Source organism: Barbus barbus (genome assembly GCF_936440315.1).
Source record: "Barbus barbus genome assembly, chromosome: 8".
NCBI lineage: Eukaryota > Metazoa > Chordata > Actinopteri > Cypriniformes > Cyprinidae > Barbus > Barbus barbus.
This window is the reverse complement of record NC_136736.1, coordinates 14,547,591-14,566,236: the sequence shown is the minus strand read 5'-3', so window position 1 is coordinate 14,566,236 and position 18,646 is coordinate 14,547,591. Positions and strand designations below refer to the sequence as shown.

The 18,646-nt window shown below is 38.6% G+C and overlaps 1 protein-coding gene across 1 annotated transcript in view; it reads left to right on the top strand.

The window, feature by feature from the left end:
* LOC306873897 (neuroligin-4, X-linked-like) overlaps window positions 1-18,646 on the top strand; it is a 103,734-nt gene that overhangs the window by 73,937 nt on the left and 11,151 nt on the right. Inside the window, exons 4-5 of the mRNA XM_079423429.1 lie at window positions 12,779-12,964; window positions 17,091-17,880. Coding sequence (XP_079279555.1) covers window positions 12,779-12,964; window positions 17,091-17,880 — 976 coding nt within the window. The remainder of the gene's footprint in view (window positions 1-12,778; window positions 12,965-17,090; window positions 17,881-18,646) is intronic.

Genomic DNA, 18,646 nt, shown 5'->3' with positions numbered 1-18,646 from the left:
GGAAATGTGGCTGTTTTGTTCAAAACTATATGGCAGTCAGTCGTATACTTTAACTGAAAAACAAATACGATATAATACATTCACATAGACTATTGTGAACATTTTAGTAAGCCTAGATATTACTTTATGCTCTTATCCTTTATTCTACTGTCCTTCTCTGCTGAGATTTATCTGTATGGTTTATGGTTGCCTACACAATATATCTCCTTACATGCCAGTAAAGGTACATAAAAGATTACGGGACTGTGTTACATTAAATTCCTGAGGTTTAGTTTTGGCTGATTGCTCAAGCCAAAGCTGTGATTGTCTATTTTTCACACAATAGTTTAATCCTTTGTTAACTTTGGTGGAATCGTTCATCCAAAAAATTAAATATTTGTTTTTACAAACCTGTATGATCTTATTTTATTCATGACCAAGAAGATATTTGACAGAATGTTCATGCTGATCTTTTCTGTGCAATGAAATTGAATCGTAACTAAGGACTGTTGAATTAATGTTGCTTTTTTGGTGCCGTTTATGACTTTGAGTATTTTTGTATGACTGACTTTCTTATTTAGCACATAAAAGCTACCTGGTCTCGTGATTAAACATACATCTGGGAAAATACCAATAAGTATATTACTGCAGTTTCCTTTCAGTCGGTCACTCAGAGTCACGTCGGTGACCGACGAATTCGGATCTCACCAGAGAGACCAATCCACTTCGAGTGTAACTAAAGGAGCCAATGGACATTGGCATGTGGTACTTCGCATTTGGCGGTCATGCCCCGCAGTGCGGGTATTAGAGGCAGCAGGTGCACCGCATTAATTCATCTTTCTTCGAGTGATTGCAGAAAGACAAGTGCGATTGTTACGGCGCAGCAGCGGTGGTCGCGGTCTCATGGGAGAAAAAAAAAAAAAAAGATTGTCTTCGTGCAGACAGCCACACCAGGGGAACCTGAACACCAGCATGTTGAGGAAGCCATCTCGGAGTTGCAAGTCAAACATGGCGGAGTCCCTCTGTCTCTGCTGCGATCCAGCATTTGTCCTGGCACCCGGGGCGGTGCTACGTACAGTGGAGTCAGAGGTGATTTGAGGATCACGGTGTGGGCTTCCCCAAGTGGAGTTCCTCACCCTTCAAGCACTGCGCAGCCGGTGGAGCTGCCGATGTAATACCGCTGCGCCCTCTGGGCAGAGTGCACCACGTGTATCCTTCGGTGCCCCCTCTGACGACCAGATGTCGATCGCTAAGGGCAAGCCCTCTCTCTCCAGGGATGACGACCAGGCAACGAATCCTCCACCGTGTCCCGATCCTTTGAGGCTGGATGAACGATTACTCGGTGGGGGTCGCGCTGGTTCTCAGCGCACCCCCCCCCCCCCCCCCCCCCCCCCCGGTGCCATTCTCCCCGGAAGTGCATGAGGAGCTCACAAGATCATGGAAGGCACCTTTTACTGCCCGAAACAAATTTTGTAGCTCCTCCGCCCTCACCGCCATCGATGTTGGGTCCACTTTGGTGTATGCGGACATCCCCTCTGTGGAGCGGTCTGTGGCCATGCAACTGTGTCCAACAGCCGATACCACTCTACAGGGTGACCCGTTTCTCCCCTTAGTAAGTATTCGTCAGGTCTAACTGGCAGTGCGTATAGATAGAGCTTGTGGGGAGACGGCTTCTGCCCTCTACTCCATGGCGTTACTGCAGGTCCACCAGGCCAAAGCCCCGAAAGACCTGCACGAGGGTGGTAATGACCTGGCAGTTCTACATGAACTGCCTGCTGCAATGGACCTTGTGCTTCGAGCGACGAAGGTACTGCACAGTCTCTGGGTTCTGCGATATCCACGCTAGTCATCAAGGAGCGCCATCTCTGGCACTGTCTAGCCGACATGGAGCATAAGAAGGTACAGTTCCTGAATGCTCCCGTGTCGCAGACCAGCCTCTTCGGCGATGCTGTTGAGAGCTTTGTTCAGCAGTTCTCAGCAGGACAAAAGCAGACTGAGGCAATCAAACTCATCATGCGGCGGGGGGAAATCAGCTGCTTCCACCCCAGCTGCAGTCCCTCAGCCTGCTCGTCGCCATGGGTGCCCCCCTGTTGCCAGGATTCGATCAACCAGACAGCACGCCTCAACCAGGAACATGCTCAGTCCGTGCTGAACTGCCTCAAGACTTTATCAGGCAGGACGGCGGTCCTGAACATCTCCAACTACCAACTGCACTGGCATATCAATTGCCTCGAGTTACTGGCAGTATGCCTTTCCCTGAGCCGCCTCAGAGGGCACCTTCGGAGCAGGGACGTTCTAGTCCGCACGGACAACACTGCGACCGTTGCGCATATCAACCGGCAAGGTGGTTTACACCCCCATCACATGTCGCAACTGCGCAAATATGCGTTTCCCCCAGTGAGCCTACTAGCACAGACACTACGCAAGATCAGGGAGGACGAGGAGTTGGCTCCCGGAACTCATGCTCCTCGCGACAGCCCCTCCATGGCCGATTCCTTTGAGGAAGGATCTGCTTTCTCAGAGATGGGGCACCCTCTGGCACCCGTGTCCAGACCTGTGGAAACTCTAGGTGTGGTCCCTGGATGGGACGCAGAGTTTCTAGGTGACCTACCCCAGGAGGGAGCGCTTACTATCGCTTCAGCTCGAGCACCGTCCACTAGACGGGCCTATGCTCTGAAGTGGAACCTGTTCGTCGAATGGTGTTCCTCTCACCATGAGGACCCCCAGAGATGTTCAGCCAGAGCCGTGCTTTCCTTCCTGCAGCAAGGGTTGGAGCGTAGGTTGTCCCCCTCCACCCTTAAGGTTTATGTTGCTGCTATTTCCGCCCATCTCGACCCCATACAGCAGGGCCAGTCAACTAGCTTCATTTGAAGGCTTGATTATCGAACTGAAAATTTGAAGGGGGCCAAGGGGGTGGGGGGCATACCAATTTATTTAGGGGGGGTATAAAATTAAAAATAAATTGAAATGCATATCTAGCAGTAAAATTAAGTAATGGTGCCAACACCAAGATCTATAAAAGGTTAACAGAGTGCTGTCTGTCAATCAATTAAAAAAAAAATATTACTTAATCACATTTTTCTGTAATTTAACATGATTAATCACATATTTATATTATCATAATTTCACATTGAATCTCCAAATTAATGTAGAATAGATAGTATATTTTAAATGCGTGTTTAGTGGCATCTTTTTACAGAGTAGCCTATTATTAATGAAGAGTTGATACCGATACTGCTACTGGTGTTTCTATTAAATGCATTTTCCCTCAATTGTGCCTATTAATTATAACCATTCAGCATTACAATGTAATTGATAGCCAAATTTAATAGGCTCTGAAATGTAGAACAACTTTTAATTTAAGTGATTTTAAAACAATTTTCGCATAAACTATAAATTATATATGCATAAACTATATTAGTTAATTTTTATTCAAGCTACAAAAGTTAATCAGTGACTAGACTAGTCGAGTCATTTCTCTTTTTCTTTTGTTCTTTGATTTACATCAATGACAGAGTTCAGCAAGTTTCACTTTAAAAGCAGCACGGTTTCTTTAAAACCTGATGCATATGACGCAGATCTGACTCACATCCGATTTTCTCCAACTGCTCATTTAAGACTTTGTAACTCAAGTAAGACTATGTTTACGAGATAATTCGCCAAATTTTGACATAATTGTGTGTTTTTTTCAGTTCAAGTGCTACTGGCAGTCTTTCTGAATCGTCTTAGTGTATGTGTTCAGCGCAACCTTTCAAACTATACTTCATTTGATATTAATTTTCGTCCAGTGTTTGCCACCTTGTGGACAACACTCAAGGCATATGTGCGATCTACGCACGTACAGTTCTTCTCCCTTGGGCCGGATTAAGATGGTCGGATTTGGCCCGCAGGCCGCCAGTTGATGAGCTCTGCCATAGAGGGAAGGTCGGTGGGGAAGCACGATCTGGTCGTCAGGTTCCTAAGGGGGGCCAGGAGGTTAAATATTCCTAGGCCTCCCTCCCTTTTTAAAAATCATTTATGATAAATTGTGGCAACACCTCCCCCTTTACCTTTTGGATGCGGTTCATGTTTGTAACTGTAATCTTAGGGGGTAGACTCGTTTAAAGTAATGTAGTCATCTGGTTTTAGCCAGGTTTCAGTCCAACAAAGCACATCTATTTTATGGTCAGTGATCATATCATTTACAAAAAGTGCTTTTGTAAAAAGGGATCTAATATTCAATAAGCCAAGCTTTATCATTTGTTTGTCTGTATTATATCTGTTTTGTATTTGTTGAACATCAATTAAATTGTTGCTCTTACTTTGGTTTGGATGTTTTCTGTATTTTCTAGTTCGGGGAACAGACACAGTCTCTGTGTGCTGAGAATTAACTGACTTCTGTGACGTGAGGCGGATAGCAGATGGTCAGTTTAGCCAGTCTGTCTGCTTCCTGACCTGGGCCCCAGTTAGTCAAGTACGAACTCTAAGACTATGTGCCATATTTCTAGAGAGAAGAGCGGCACCACCCCAAGAGGGATGAAGACCATCTCTTTTCAACAGGTCAGGTCTGCCCCAAAAATTCTTCCAATTGTCTATGAAACCCATGTTATTCTGCGGGCACCACTTAGACATCCAACCATTGAGTGATGACAGTCTGCCATGTATCTCATCACCCTGGTAAGCAGGGAGCGGACCAGAGCATATTACACTGTCTGACATCGTACTTGCAAGTTCACACACCTCTTTAACATTATATTTAGTGATCTCTGACTGGCGAAGTCGAACATCATTAGCGCCGACGTGAATAACAATCTTACTGAATTTACGTTTAGCATTAGCCAGCACTTTTAAATTTGCCAAGATGTCAGGTGCTCTGGATCCCGGTAAACAATGGACTACGGTGGCTGGTGTCTCTATTTTCACGTTTCGTACAATAGAATCGCCAATAACTAGAGCACTTTCATCAGGTTTCTCAGTGGGTGCATCACTGAATGGGGATAACCTGTTAACCTGTTTTAACCCGCGACTAGGCCGCCTCACAGTCACCCAGTTGCCCTGCTGCACGGGCTCTAGTGGAACCGACCAATGTACAGGATTCCCTGAGCTAGTCGCATCCAAAGCAGTATCTACAGCCCTCACATTCTTACTGTCCTCAACTAAAGTTTGGATGCGTGTCTCTAATTCTGAAATCTTCTTTGTCAGCCTAACTATTTCCCTGCATTTATCACATGTGAATCCCTCGTCGCCGACAGAGAGAGATAAACTGAACATGTGGCAAACAGTACAAACAACAATAGCAGGAGAAGAAGCCATTACTCACCGTGATTGAAGAATGATTCGCTTACCACTGTTGTTTGATGAACTCGTAAAAAACGGAGCGAGAAAAAAGAAAACAATAATAGGCGCGAATAGAAACGCGAATGGAACCGCGAGTGACAAGCTAACCAGCTAACGAATGCTAACGCGCTGAACGCGCGCTGCACTTGTGGTATTAAAAAGCGAACGATCAAATTAGTTTGATAGATAATACCAGAAATATGGTGGGAATTAAGTTATATATTATCACTTTAAACAACAGAGAGTGAAAGTAAGATAGAGATTCAACAAAAAAGCGACAGCTACACGGAGCTACAATCGCAAACCTCTCAGCAGCACAACAGACAGAAGGCTACATGTACGAAGTGTACATGGGACATGAGACCAGGTTGATTCAAAGATTTGTTTTGTTTTGTGAATGTCGTTAGCCAAACAGTTGCCCTTGACTTTCTTTGAAAGGACAAAATACAATGGTTCAATGGGAACAGAAACTGTTTGGTTACCAACAATTATTAAAATTAAAATTAATCTTCATTGAATCTTTTGGGTTACACAGTTCATACATACATAAATTCACACAGGTTAGGAAACTGTTGCCAGTAAGTTACTGTAATTAAGATTTACAGTAGCAAACTGTATTTGATTGTAACATTTTAGATTTTCTCAGGAAAATGTTATGGGTTTTCAAATTCAAATATGACTTCCTGTTATGAAACAGGACATCATTTCATATATGTCCACTATAGCGGACACCAGGACTAAAAGCATGTTTATTATGCATTTTGGGAGACATAATTGAAGAGGAAAATAAATTATATAATCTATTTTGTTATGAAATATTAGTATTACTATATAATATAGAAGTATTACTCCCATTATGACAATTCTTTTTTCAACATACTGTCCCAACAGCAACACATGCAAATTAGATACAGTATAGATACACTGTGTTTAATGGGAAAACCAGTTTATGGAATTTTTTACACACATATTGCATAAAGCAAAATGGTATATCAAATCATTTTGTTATATATTTTTTAACATAGTTGAGAATCATCCTTAAAGTTTAGAATACAAAAATCCTGAAACCTAAAAATGTATTAGTGATTTAAAAAAAGTGTGTGTGTGTGTGGGGGGGGGGTCTCAGTAGGATATAGGATATTTCATAAGTTAAAGCACTTTAAAACAGGCATAAAGGACACAAAAAAAAAAAAATGGATTTAAATGTTGTATATGTATAGTGTGTGCGTGTATGTATGTATGTATGTATATATGTGTATATATATATATATATATATATATATAATTTATTAATGTGTATGTATATATATTTGTGTATGTGTATCTGTGTGTGTGTGTCGTTGTACATATACATATATATAACTGTTGTTTTTGTTGGTGTTTGGCTTAGTGTTATGTTAGAATCATTATTATACTCTTATACCTTTTGTTCTTTAATATTTTGAATTGTTTTTAGCTTTATTTTATCTTTTTTTTTTCATTTAAATGTTAAGTTTTGAAATTTTGTTGTATGCATTTGTCATTTTTAAACTGTGTATAGGTAGTATTTATAAAGTTTTAGCTTTTAGTTTTGGATCTGTTTTTAGTTGTTTTAATACTACAATTGATTGCTTCTGTTGTCCTCGTTTGTAAGTCGCTTTGGATAAAACCGTCTGCTAAATGACTAAATAATAAATAAAATGAAATTAATCAGTATACTACTGTAATTCGTTAATTCTAATATAGATTTAATTTGATTTTATAATTTATTTTATAACATCAAATTCTTTATTTAAAACATTGCATGCATAACACTTAAAACAGTAATAACAGCGTATATTGTAGATTGTGTACAATTGTCTATTGTATAGTGTAAAATGCGTATATTGTTATTTATGTATATTGTTAATTTTCCATATCTTGTTGCTTGTACTGCCATGGCACAGAGACTTGTACCTAAGAATTTCACCATCGAATTTGATTTGATTTAAAAATACAGTCTTCCAATGATGGAACAGTGCATCTTCACCATTTCTCCTGTCTTAGGACGTCTTGCAGTGCATTATGTTGTATTCTCTGGATTTATCCTAACAAAGAATCTTTAGGCAACAGAAACATAATGGGGAAAAAATACATAGCCATCTGCAAAACCCAGGTGCTGCTCCAAAATGTGGCCACCACCTTTGCTCTCCATCCACTTTGTTAGTGACAGAAATGTCTTCTCTGAAAAACAAGAAGTAGAATTGGCACTTTTTAAAAAGGCAAACCCCATTTAGAATACACAAACCTCTCAAAACCATAGTTGTTCTCTTACCATTATCAGTCCAAGGGTGGCTGGCATTTGATGCTTCATTGCAGTTGCCCTAAAAAAAAAAAAAAAATCTTGCAGTAAATCTTAAATTCCATTAAAAACCATAACAATCTAATTCTACAACTAGATAGGCAGCTAGCCATAAAGCTAGTTTAACCTAACATATGATTTTTTATTATTTTATTTATTTTCAATAGGCTACTGGCCAACATTAACTAACACCTGAACAAAATTTCACATTAGTTAAGTTAATGTTAATATAAGATAAGCGTTGCTCATTAAAAAATAATTTAAATTTGGTAATTCAATAAACTGACAAAAGTCATTTGAAACAATATAGCACAGTTTACCATAGTAAAGTCTGTTACCGCCATATTGATGGGTGAATGTTACTAGGTTAATCTGGTGTGCAAAAATCTGACAAAAACACACAGACAAACGTATACATATTTTTACCTTGCTTGCAGGTCTTATTCTCTCGTAAAGTGCATTGATACACAGCGCAGATGTTCTCCGGAAATTTTCCACTCTCACTAGTTCAGCCCCTGCTTCCGTGTCCTCGGACCCGAACGGCGCAGAGCAAAGCAACAGAAGACGATATAGAACCCATTATAATCCGTGATACAATGTACAGTGAGTGGATGTGGACAGAAAACTGATGCCTCTGTATATTTTTGAAGTATGCTGTTTCTGTCATGAAGGACAAAAGTATTTGCCAATCATTACAAGCAATGTAACACATCCAGTGTAGACAGTCTCAAGCTTGCGGTGTTGTAGACACGGTGTAGGGCAAATCCTGTCAGTCCAAATGTAAGAAATGAGGAAAATAAAACAACCTCAATGTAATGGCGCCAAAGAGGCCGTTATGGCAAATACAGTAGTATACAGCAATAATAAAAAAAAATACAGTAAGTCTCTGTATGTGGAGTTTGACATCACAGAAAATTACCATGATGCAAAGGATATTACAGTTACTTACTGTAAAGGGAATTTGCAGTATTATAATGGGTGATATACAGTAAATAACTGTAGAAAATACAGAAATGTCTAACAGTGTAAATAATGGCTTTCATTTTTGGATGAACTATCACTAACTTCTCCTTGTGAATTTGAATGAATGAATGAATGGTCTTCCATTCTGAGAGATACGTTCATTATTTTGTACTACTCTTTTCCACTAAACTACCCTGTCGTGCTTTTTAGTATCCCTGTTTACTTTACTGCTCCCCTAGAATTCATAACTGTCATCATAGACTGCTTTGGGGATTGTGGCTAGTGTATAATAGTGCGGCAGACACCGCTGTGATGACATCAGCGTGAGCGCCCTTTCCTTCCATACATCCTGCTGAGGTGTGTTATGGATACATTTGGAAGTATTTTAGCGAGAGCAGCTAGCTGTGAGCCTCACAAGATCTTTTTCTCACTGTCGCTCAGCCTACTGATCTCTCCATAGTATTTGGAAGGGTGACCTACACGCGGTTCTCGCTGGCTTCACCATTTAATACAGCAAAGGATTAGTGAGGGTCGTACTTTGAACAACATACCGGGAAACGCAATCCTTGTTGAATGTTCCGGAGTGTCTACCCCAACACTAATACAAAACTGTCCACATCATGTCGCCAAGTATTAATATAATACTTTGGTCCATAAAGAGAAAATAACGTCACATTAAGCTATACATGAACCAGAAGCAGGTGTTAATATTGTGTGTATACATATTAATGTGACGTTAATATTAGGTGTTAATATTGTGAAATACAATTACGTTGTTCATTTTGCCACAAATGTCATTTTCAAATGTTTCCTGCCAAACCAAATGAAGACTTGTACATCCTTTTTTGAAATTTGTGAATCACCTACTCCCCCAAGACCCCCCCCCCCCCCCCCCCCCCATACTGTAGAGATAGTCATTTAATGAAACTGAAATACAAATATTCTAATATATTGAGATACTGGATTTTGACTTTCATGGGCTGTAAGCTCTAATCATCAAAATTAAAACAAAAAAACTTTTGAAATGTCTTACTTTACATGTTATGAATGTAAAATATATATGAAAGTTTCACGTTTTGAAATAAGTTACAAAAAAATGAAGTTTTTCACGATATTCAAATTTTTTTAGATGTATCTGTATGTGACACTGTAAAGTATATTGATACGGCGGTGCCAGACCTGCAGATGATAGAATGTGCGCTGTAGCAAGATACAGCGATATTTCTTCTAAAGCAGATCGTGGAGACATTTTAACGCCCACGATATTGTTCATATGGCACAGACCGGACCGCAAGGCAGCGCCGGCGCCAAGGTGGGGCATTCGCGTGCCCCCCCAAACGAGTTACTGTGCCCCCCACTTTCCATCCTCTCCCCTCCTTGCTGAACATGATCGATTTCGAAAGCGAAAGTGAAAACGATAAAACAGCTCACATAAGAAAGCGATTGCACGTGATCACAGATTGCACGCTCACGTGCACGCTCCACTTCTTCAGTTCTCATACAGCGCGTGATCAGTTATCAATGATCAAATACATTTATGCATTTAGCAGACGCTTTTATCCAAAGCGACTTACATTGCATTCAAGTTACAGTTTTTAAATTTTATCAGCTCTTGCTTTCCCTGGGAATTGACTTTGGCGTTGCTAGCGCCATGCTCTACTATTTGAGCTACAGGAAAGCTTTCCTTGCTTTCCTTGCTTCTCATCCAAATACATACACAGCAGTCCACACGTGTCTATCGTGTAGAGTATCTCACGTAAATACAGTCGGTTATGGCTTAAGTGAGCGTAAACAGGTGGGTGAAAACTGAATGTGTGTCAATATTACATGCATAACTTCCGTCTTAAATGGAGAGCATTCGTAATTATTTGTGTCATCAATGTTAACCAAAATAAGATGTTAAATACATGTATATTTGTTAAGTAAACCTACTGTATCTGAGAAAAAAAAAGTTTGATTTGTATCTCTACCAAAAAATGAAAATGTATTACAGTTTTTCCAAATTCAATCCTTGATTTAAATTTCTCATAGGTTTAATTGATTTGGTCTAAGGAGAGAATAATTGATGACTATTTTTGTTTGAAAACTACATATAAAATAGCTACCAAAATAAATATTGGTAAATGCAGTTACTAAAAGTAATGACTAAAAGTTGAATGCAAAAAATGCAAAGACTTTTTGTCAACTAAAACTAGACTAAAACTATGAAAGACTCAAATGACTAAAATGAGACTAAGACTATTAAGTATTTTCGTCTCAAGCTAAAGACTAAGACTAAATTAAAAATGCCTGCCAAAATTAACACTGTAACTAACTGACATGTTTAAGTAATTATATCAAATTCACTTTTCCCTAAACCCCAATTAATTGCTGTCAAGGATACTTTTTCCAGCCCTTTCCTTTTCAATTTTTGCAGGTTATATTTAACAAATGATTCTTTTAGACTGTATGGAACAGTGAAAGTTACAGTATCAAAATTTATTTCAAAAGTTGAAAGGAAGTTCAAATAATTATGATGTAATTAATTTACGGTCCTTTTCTATATTGATTCAGTCTAGAGATAGAGTGCCCTCACTTATACAGCCATTATAAAGTCTATGCAAAGAGTCAGGCTTAGAAGTGGTTTTGAGAAATACCTTGTGAATGGACTGGTTCACAGATAGCAGACACATAATAGTGGACAAGGTGCAATGTGCACCAGGTGTGCCTCATCACACTGCCAGCAATATTCCATTTGATAATGGATGAGGCCAGGCTGTAGGGAATTGATGAATGTTTTGAGAAAGGGTTCTTTATCTGCATGCATATCTTCTAGTACTTTCTACAAGGACATTTCTGTAAAGGTTACAGTAAGATGTACTCACAGAATTCCTCTTGACTTCTTTTCCTTCTTTGTCATGATGATGTTCTGTATGTGACCATGGCCTTGGGTTATCCAGTTGAGCTACAGTAGTGATGCTGTCCTGGGCTTTGTAATCCCTCTCCCAAAGCAAGCCCCTTCTGTGTAGGCATGACCAACTGGATCTGTCCCTGTATCAAAAAGCCACAGTGGCTAGCCCTGCTTCCCTTGCTTCTCATCCTATTTGCCCAGCGATGTCTGGGACCAGCCCCTAAGCGGGTGTACGAGGAAAGTGCCTTTGCCACAGGCCAGAATCGGAAATCCAAGACCGGGGGCAAAGGAACAGAATTGACACCCCTGAGGCTTTTCCTGGTCTTGCTAATGGGTTTAAGACAGTCGGTTAATTTGTCAACCTGTTTGTGATTTTTGTGCACGTTGACAAGCCTGTTAAAGGTTGGCACGCTTACCGTAAGCCGATCGGAGCAATGGGGATTATTTAAAAAGTCTTTTAGGAAATATCTGTTGCTGTATGTTGTCACTTTGATGTAGTGTCTCCTGAAATAAGAAGAGATTGTCAAACAATGCTTATAGACAAAACCATTTAATGAAAAGGGACTGCCCTCCTTTAGCAATCCAAATGTTAATTTTGATTAGAATCTAGCTTTTATTCACATGGCGACCTCTGCAAAAAGATGCCATCAAGCCATAATTTTCATGTCATTTGAGTACCTTACCGTTAACCCAATGGAAATTACAGGCACCTCTACATTCAACTTTGAATGAATATCTAAATTGCATCAATTAACATGCAAGTAACCTCAGCCTTTTTCCATAAAGACGGTCAAATGACCCTATTAGTGTCTAAAATGCAACCTTGAACTACCCTCTGTGCCTTAACTGCATGTCTCTTGCACCAGAAGTAGTGCCTTTTTTATTCTTTCTTCACAATGACTTTAGTGAAAGGGTAGTGGGACAGATTGGGTCCAGAGGTAAATAATGAGAGGGTTTCGAGGGCATCCATTAGTGCCCTTAACATGAAGTAACCAAGGCATGCCATAAAGGGTCTCTTTTTAGAATTATGTTCGCTCCCTATTCAGATGTCAAGTGCAGAGATTATTTTGTATACATGTGTTTGTGAGTGGGAAGGAAGGTGTGTCAAGCAAAAGACAATTAGTATGAAAACAAGTTTTAATAAAATGGCCCACAGATGTCTATGATAAATAAAACGGTTATGTAGAAAAAAATATATATATATATTGAAAGAATGAAAGTTAATAAGCAATGGTTTTCTTCAAAGTGATGCCTTTAAAAGCTTTCTGAGATTTTTTCTAAATGCATTTTTTTTGTGTGTGTGTCACTAGGGTTCCTGAGTACAGGTGACCAGGCAGCCAAAGGGAATTATGGGCTGTTGGACCAGATCCAAGCACTCCGGTGGATCAAAGAGAATATCCAGGCTTTCAAAGGTGACCCGAAAAGGGTGACTATATTTGGATCAGGAGCTGGGGCGTCCTGTGTTAGCTTGCTGACCCTGTCACACTATTCAGAAGGTAAAAAGCATTTTGTAATAGACAATTAGATATAGTACAGTGTTAACAGACCATTGTTTGGGAACCAATATCTGACCAAAATGGAACATTGTAAGATAAAATGAGTAATTAAGGCACACTGTGAGATATGTAAAGTTGCTGTTGTGAAATATAAAGTCGCAATTGTGACATACATTACGATAAGTTTCAATGACGAAAAAGGAAATCACAATTGTGAGGTGTAAGATACAGTCACAATATAATTACAGTTGAGAGATATCTCTCAATATCTTTAATAATTAAAGTCCCAATTGTTTGTAGTAAAGTCACAATTATGAGACATTAAAGGAATAATTCATACAAAAATTAATATTTTGTCATCATTTAAGAAGATATTTAAGAAGATATTTTGAGGACCAAACAGTTGTCGGTCCTCATCGACTTCCATTGAAGGGAAAGACATTTTTGGGTGAACTACTTAAATGCATACCTCGGGTCTTTAGCGACCCAGGACGTCGTTTACTACACTCTCCCTCCTTCAGTTTTTAAAGTTAGACATCAGCTTTCTTAGTATTTTCATTATAAACAATATAACAAGAAAAAAAATATAAAATTGAAAAGAATGTCTGTTTTCTGATTAATTTTTCATAAAAAGTGTATAGGGTCGCTAGAGACCCAAGGTGTGTATTAGAGTAAGTATATTTTTTCTATGCAAAAATATGCAAATATTCGATGATTCAATACATGCAATTCACCTTTATTCCTCAGGGTGGCACTGTTTAATAGACAATAATGACGTGATATTTCACTCCTAATCATCGCAGGCCTAAAACAAAAGAATATCATCAGCAAAAATTGAACTGGTTTGAATGGCTATGCTGCAGCGCAATTACTGTATGCCATAAAATATAAATGTCACTGCCATTTGATGGTGGATGTGGTAAATAAGCTGCCAGCGATCAAACTATTGATTTTGAAGTTACTGAAAAGGGTATTTTGCTGTTATGGTTGAGATCGTGAATATGAGCCAGATGCTGAATGTAGAAGTGCGCTCTAACGATGATGGCGATGGTACAATCATCTGCTCAAATTGAACCCTTCTAAGTTTCAAAAGGTAACGAAATATGCTTTATTTTATTCTTCTGTAATGGTTCTTAAAATATCAAGAGAGTTTTTTGCTATTGCAGCAGTTAGATATCCATCCGTGCTGGATATATCTGAGTCGCTAAAGACCCGAATGTGTAAGAGTGATTGGCAAAACATTCATGCATTTAAGGGTTAAGACCATTTTGAACCTGGCATATATGAAAATGACATTTGAATTCAAATCTGCACCAAAACAATCATCAAGTGATCTGGGCCTGATTGAATACAAACTCTAGAAATATATGCATCTGGAAAGAATAACCTGACCCAGCAGATGAAAAAAAACTGTATCTTTATGCATGAATTCTGCTGGATGAAGGACAGCACTGTTTGTTTGGCTAGCAGAATGAATCAGTTAACCTGGAGCAAAGATGAGGCGGAATCGGTGGTCTAGCATATAACTGCAATTCATAATCAATATATCTACCATCTAGTTGCTCTTTGCGAAACAGGTGCAGTGAAGCACTGATGTCCTTATGTAGCCTTAATTTATGTCCAGACTCATAAATAAATATAAGTAATGATTTAGAAAGAAAGCTGCAAGCCTGATAAACTGTGGTCCTACTACGAGACCAGTTGCACGTGAATAATGTGACTGGTATTAACAAATGTTGGATTATTTTGAAATGTTGCCCTGTGAAAGCAAACAAAAAAATTTAATAAAAAAAGAGAAAGAAAGAAAGAAAATAAAACAAACAAACAATTTTAATGGGTTAGTTCACCCAAAAATGAAAATGTGTCTATGTTTTACTCACCCTCAAGACCAGTACATACATACCATACATGCATGTCTGAGCATGCCCTAAATTGCAATTATGAGAAATTAAACTGTGATAATGTTCCATTTGTGTTTCTCTCTCTCTCTGATAAAAAAAGTTTCCAAACCATCATTTATTTACATTTACAACAAACACACAATCCCCTCTTTTCTCTGTAAAAATCTTTTAGTTCCAGTGTGCCTGGTTGCATGTAATTTTCATTGCAACAACAACCCCTACAAGGCATTCATCTGGAACTCAATTGCTCCACTATAAAAATAGATTTTACATTCAATGTCCAGCCTGGCTAGATAGCAGACACAATCTAGTAATGGATCAAATGACCTCTGGCTACAGTTACTCTAACACTAACACAACCCCAAATAAGGAAGTGCCATATTTGATCAAAATAACAGGACAAGATGTACAGTTCCCTCCTGGTGTTCTGTCTGAAAGGTCGGCCATGATTTATGAATGAATTACATATTGTAAATCATAAAATAAGCAGAATGGCATTTAATTTCACTTGTTACCCCAGAGCCCTTTGTAGACTGTCTGGCATGCATCTGAAGACAGTGTTTTTTTTTTTGTTTTTTTTTGCAATAATAATTTCTGTAATTGATGTATGGCTAATTAAATAGATTATTTAGGATGTGAAATCATTTTCTGATCTAGAGAAGAGATGCTTTTTTAGAAGGAAAATGCTTTTATTTCCTCATTTTATTCTTGTAATATTGTTCAGATCCCACTTGCAATGTGTTCAATGTGCCTGGCAAAGCCATCATGAATCTGGATTTGGACTTCCTTTAACCTAGTTCAAAACATATTATGGGTAATCAGTCTTTGTTTTATGGGAAGGGTCTGCTAAGCTCCACTGTCTGGGCATTGATATTGATATTTTTAATGGCCAATACATTAGAAAGCTCTTGACAGTAGTACCATCTCCACATTTTTGATATTTTAAACTTGAGTGAAGGCTATTTTTCACTCCATGTCAGTGCGTCAGAAGCCTCAGTTCAGCCAAGTGAGATCCGTGCCCTGAGGTATTATTATTTTCTAGGACACAATCTGCGTCAACGTGTTATGGCCACGGCTGGCTGAGCTGAAAAAGGTACAGCTTCAATGCATATGCATATTAGTTGGCCTTTATGTCAAGCACTGTCTGATATTAGTTACCCATATAACATTATTCAGGGACAAAGACCCCAGGCTTCATTACAAAGCATTCTTATTCTACCTGCGCATTAATTTTTAAGCCCTTTTTGGTCAGGTCCAAATGAAGTCTTTGACACATTGTCATAAACAATATGAAATAAACAAGCACCTTTCTTCAATTTCATTATTATTATGCTCATTAATTATCAGTTCTCACTTTGATTTGTGTTAAATGGATAGACACAAAAACAAAAATAAATAAATACATACATGCATGCATACATACATAAATTACGTCATCGTTTACGTACTCCCGTGTTGTTCCAAACCCATATTCATCATTCATCTTGAATAAAGATATTTAGGTCACACTTAATTTTTCATTTTTATTGCCATTAACTAACCATTAACTACGACTTTTGCCTCCATAAATTCCTAATTTGCTGCTTATTAATAATTACTAAGGTAGCTGTTAAGTTTAGGTATTTGGTAAGATTAGGGATGTAGAATATGTGACCCTGGACCACAAAACAAATCTTAAATCGCTGGGGTATATTTGTAGCAATTGCCAAAAATACACTGCATGGGTCAAAATTATAGATTTTTTTTTTATGCCAGAAATCATTAGGATATTAAGTAAAGATCATGTTCCATGAAGATAATTAATAAATTTATTTCCGTAAATATATCAAAACTCCATTTTTGATTAGTAATATGCATTGCTAAGGACTTAATTTGGACAGCTTTAAAGGCAATTTTCTCAGTATTTTGATTTTTTTGCACCCTCAGATTCCAGATTTTCAAATAGTTGTATCTCGGCCAAATATTGTCCGATCCTAACAAACCATGCATCAATGGAAAGATTATTTATTCAACTTTCAGATGATGTATAAATCTCAATTTCGAAAAATTTACACTTAAGACTGGTTTTGTGGTCCAGGGTCACATATGATGCAGAATATGTGCTTTATAAGTACTAATAAACTCATTGGTTCTTGTGGAAGCTTAAATGTGCTTGCTCAACACATGACACTCATTAATTTTGGGCGAAATAATCCTTTAATATTACTTAATGTTTTTATTTTCAGATTTATTTCAGAAAGCCATCATCCAGAGTGGGACTGCTTTGTCAAGCTGGGCCGTCAACTACCAGCCAGCCAAATACACCCGCATACTAGCTGAGAAGGTGGGCTGCAATATGCTAGATACTATAGATCTGGTGGAATGTCTTCAGAACAAAAACTACAAGGAGCTGATCGAACAGTACATCACACAGGCCAAGTACCACATTGCTTTTGGTCCAGTTATTGACGGTGACGTCATTCCCGATGACCCCCAGATTCTGATGGAACAGGGAGAGTTTCTCAACTATGACATCATGCTGGGCGTTAATCAGGGTGAGGGTTTTAAATTTGTGGATGGCATCGTGGACAGTGAGGATGGTGTCTCTGCAAACGACTTTGACTTTGCTGTGTCTGATTTTGTGGACCACCTCTATGGTTATCCAGAGGGCAAGGACACGCTTCGAGAAACCATCAAGTTCATGTATACCGACTGGGCTGACAAGGAGAACCCAGAGACCAGGCGAAAGACTCTAGTTGCACTCTTTACTGATCACCAATGGGTGGCGCCAGCGGTAGCTACGGCGGACCTTCATGCTCAGTATGGATCGCCTACGTACTTTTATGCTTTCTACCACCACTGTCAGAGCGAAATGAAACCTAGCTGGTCGGATTCAGCACATGGAGATGAGGTGCCTTATGTGTTTGGAATTCCCATGATTGGCCCCACAGATCTCTTTAACTGTAATTTCTCCAAGAACGATGTCATGCTATCTGCAGTGGTAATGACTTACTGGACGAATTTTGCAAAAACTGGGTAAGTTAAAGCATTGTATTTGTTTTGTTAATTAATCATGCACAATGGTTTCAGTATCAGATACGTGTGAATAGTTATTTGAACACTTTTTCACTTATCATGGTCAACAACATTTTATCTATCAGTTTCTTCAACAACAAAAATCCTTAAATATGTCATTTAGAGTTACAATTATTTGAATACACCTCTTCTGTGAGGAGAATGCTTTTTTCATTTTTATATTTTTAGGGGTCATAAAGACAAAATATGTATTATGGGTGTGATAGCTGTCCTTAAATATGGATGAACAAATGCTAGAAAGATTAAATAATCGAAAAGAAAATCTCACAATGTCATGTTCTTAGAAAAGTTAAAATAAGCCCTACTCGGACGGGAATAGTTTTACAAGGGGTTGTTAGAGAAATTTGTGTTTCACAGATGTACTTTGTGATTTTAATCCCGTCCGAATCTGCCACCTATGTGTTTTTCACACACAACCTCTGTAATGATTCCAAAGCATTTTACCTACTGTTTTTAGGCAAACTCAGTGATCCTCTGAGAAAACTAATCCTGTCCGAATCTGAATGTCTGTGCCGACGATATTTTTTTCATAACACATTTCCTTGTGTTATGAAAAAAGTGTTTTGGCCAACGTGAATAACTATAGACACTCTGCAGGGAGGCAACCATATCAAAAATGTGCACAAAGAAATAATAATAATAAAAAGAAAATAATAGTAATAAAATCAAAAGCCAGATCACGTAAACTGTTAAGACTGGCTACTTT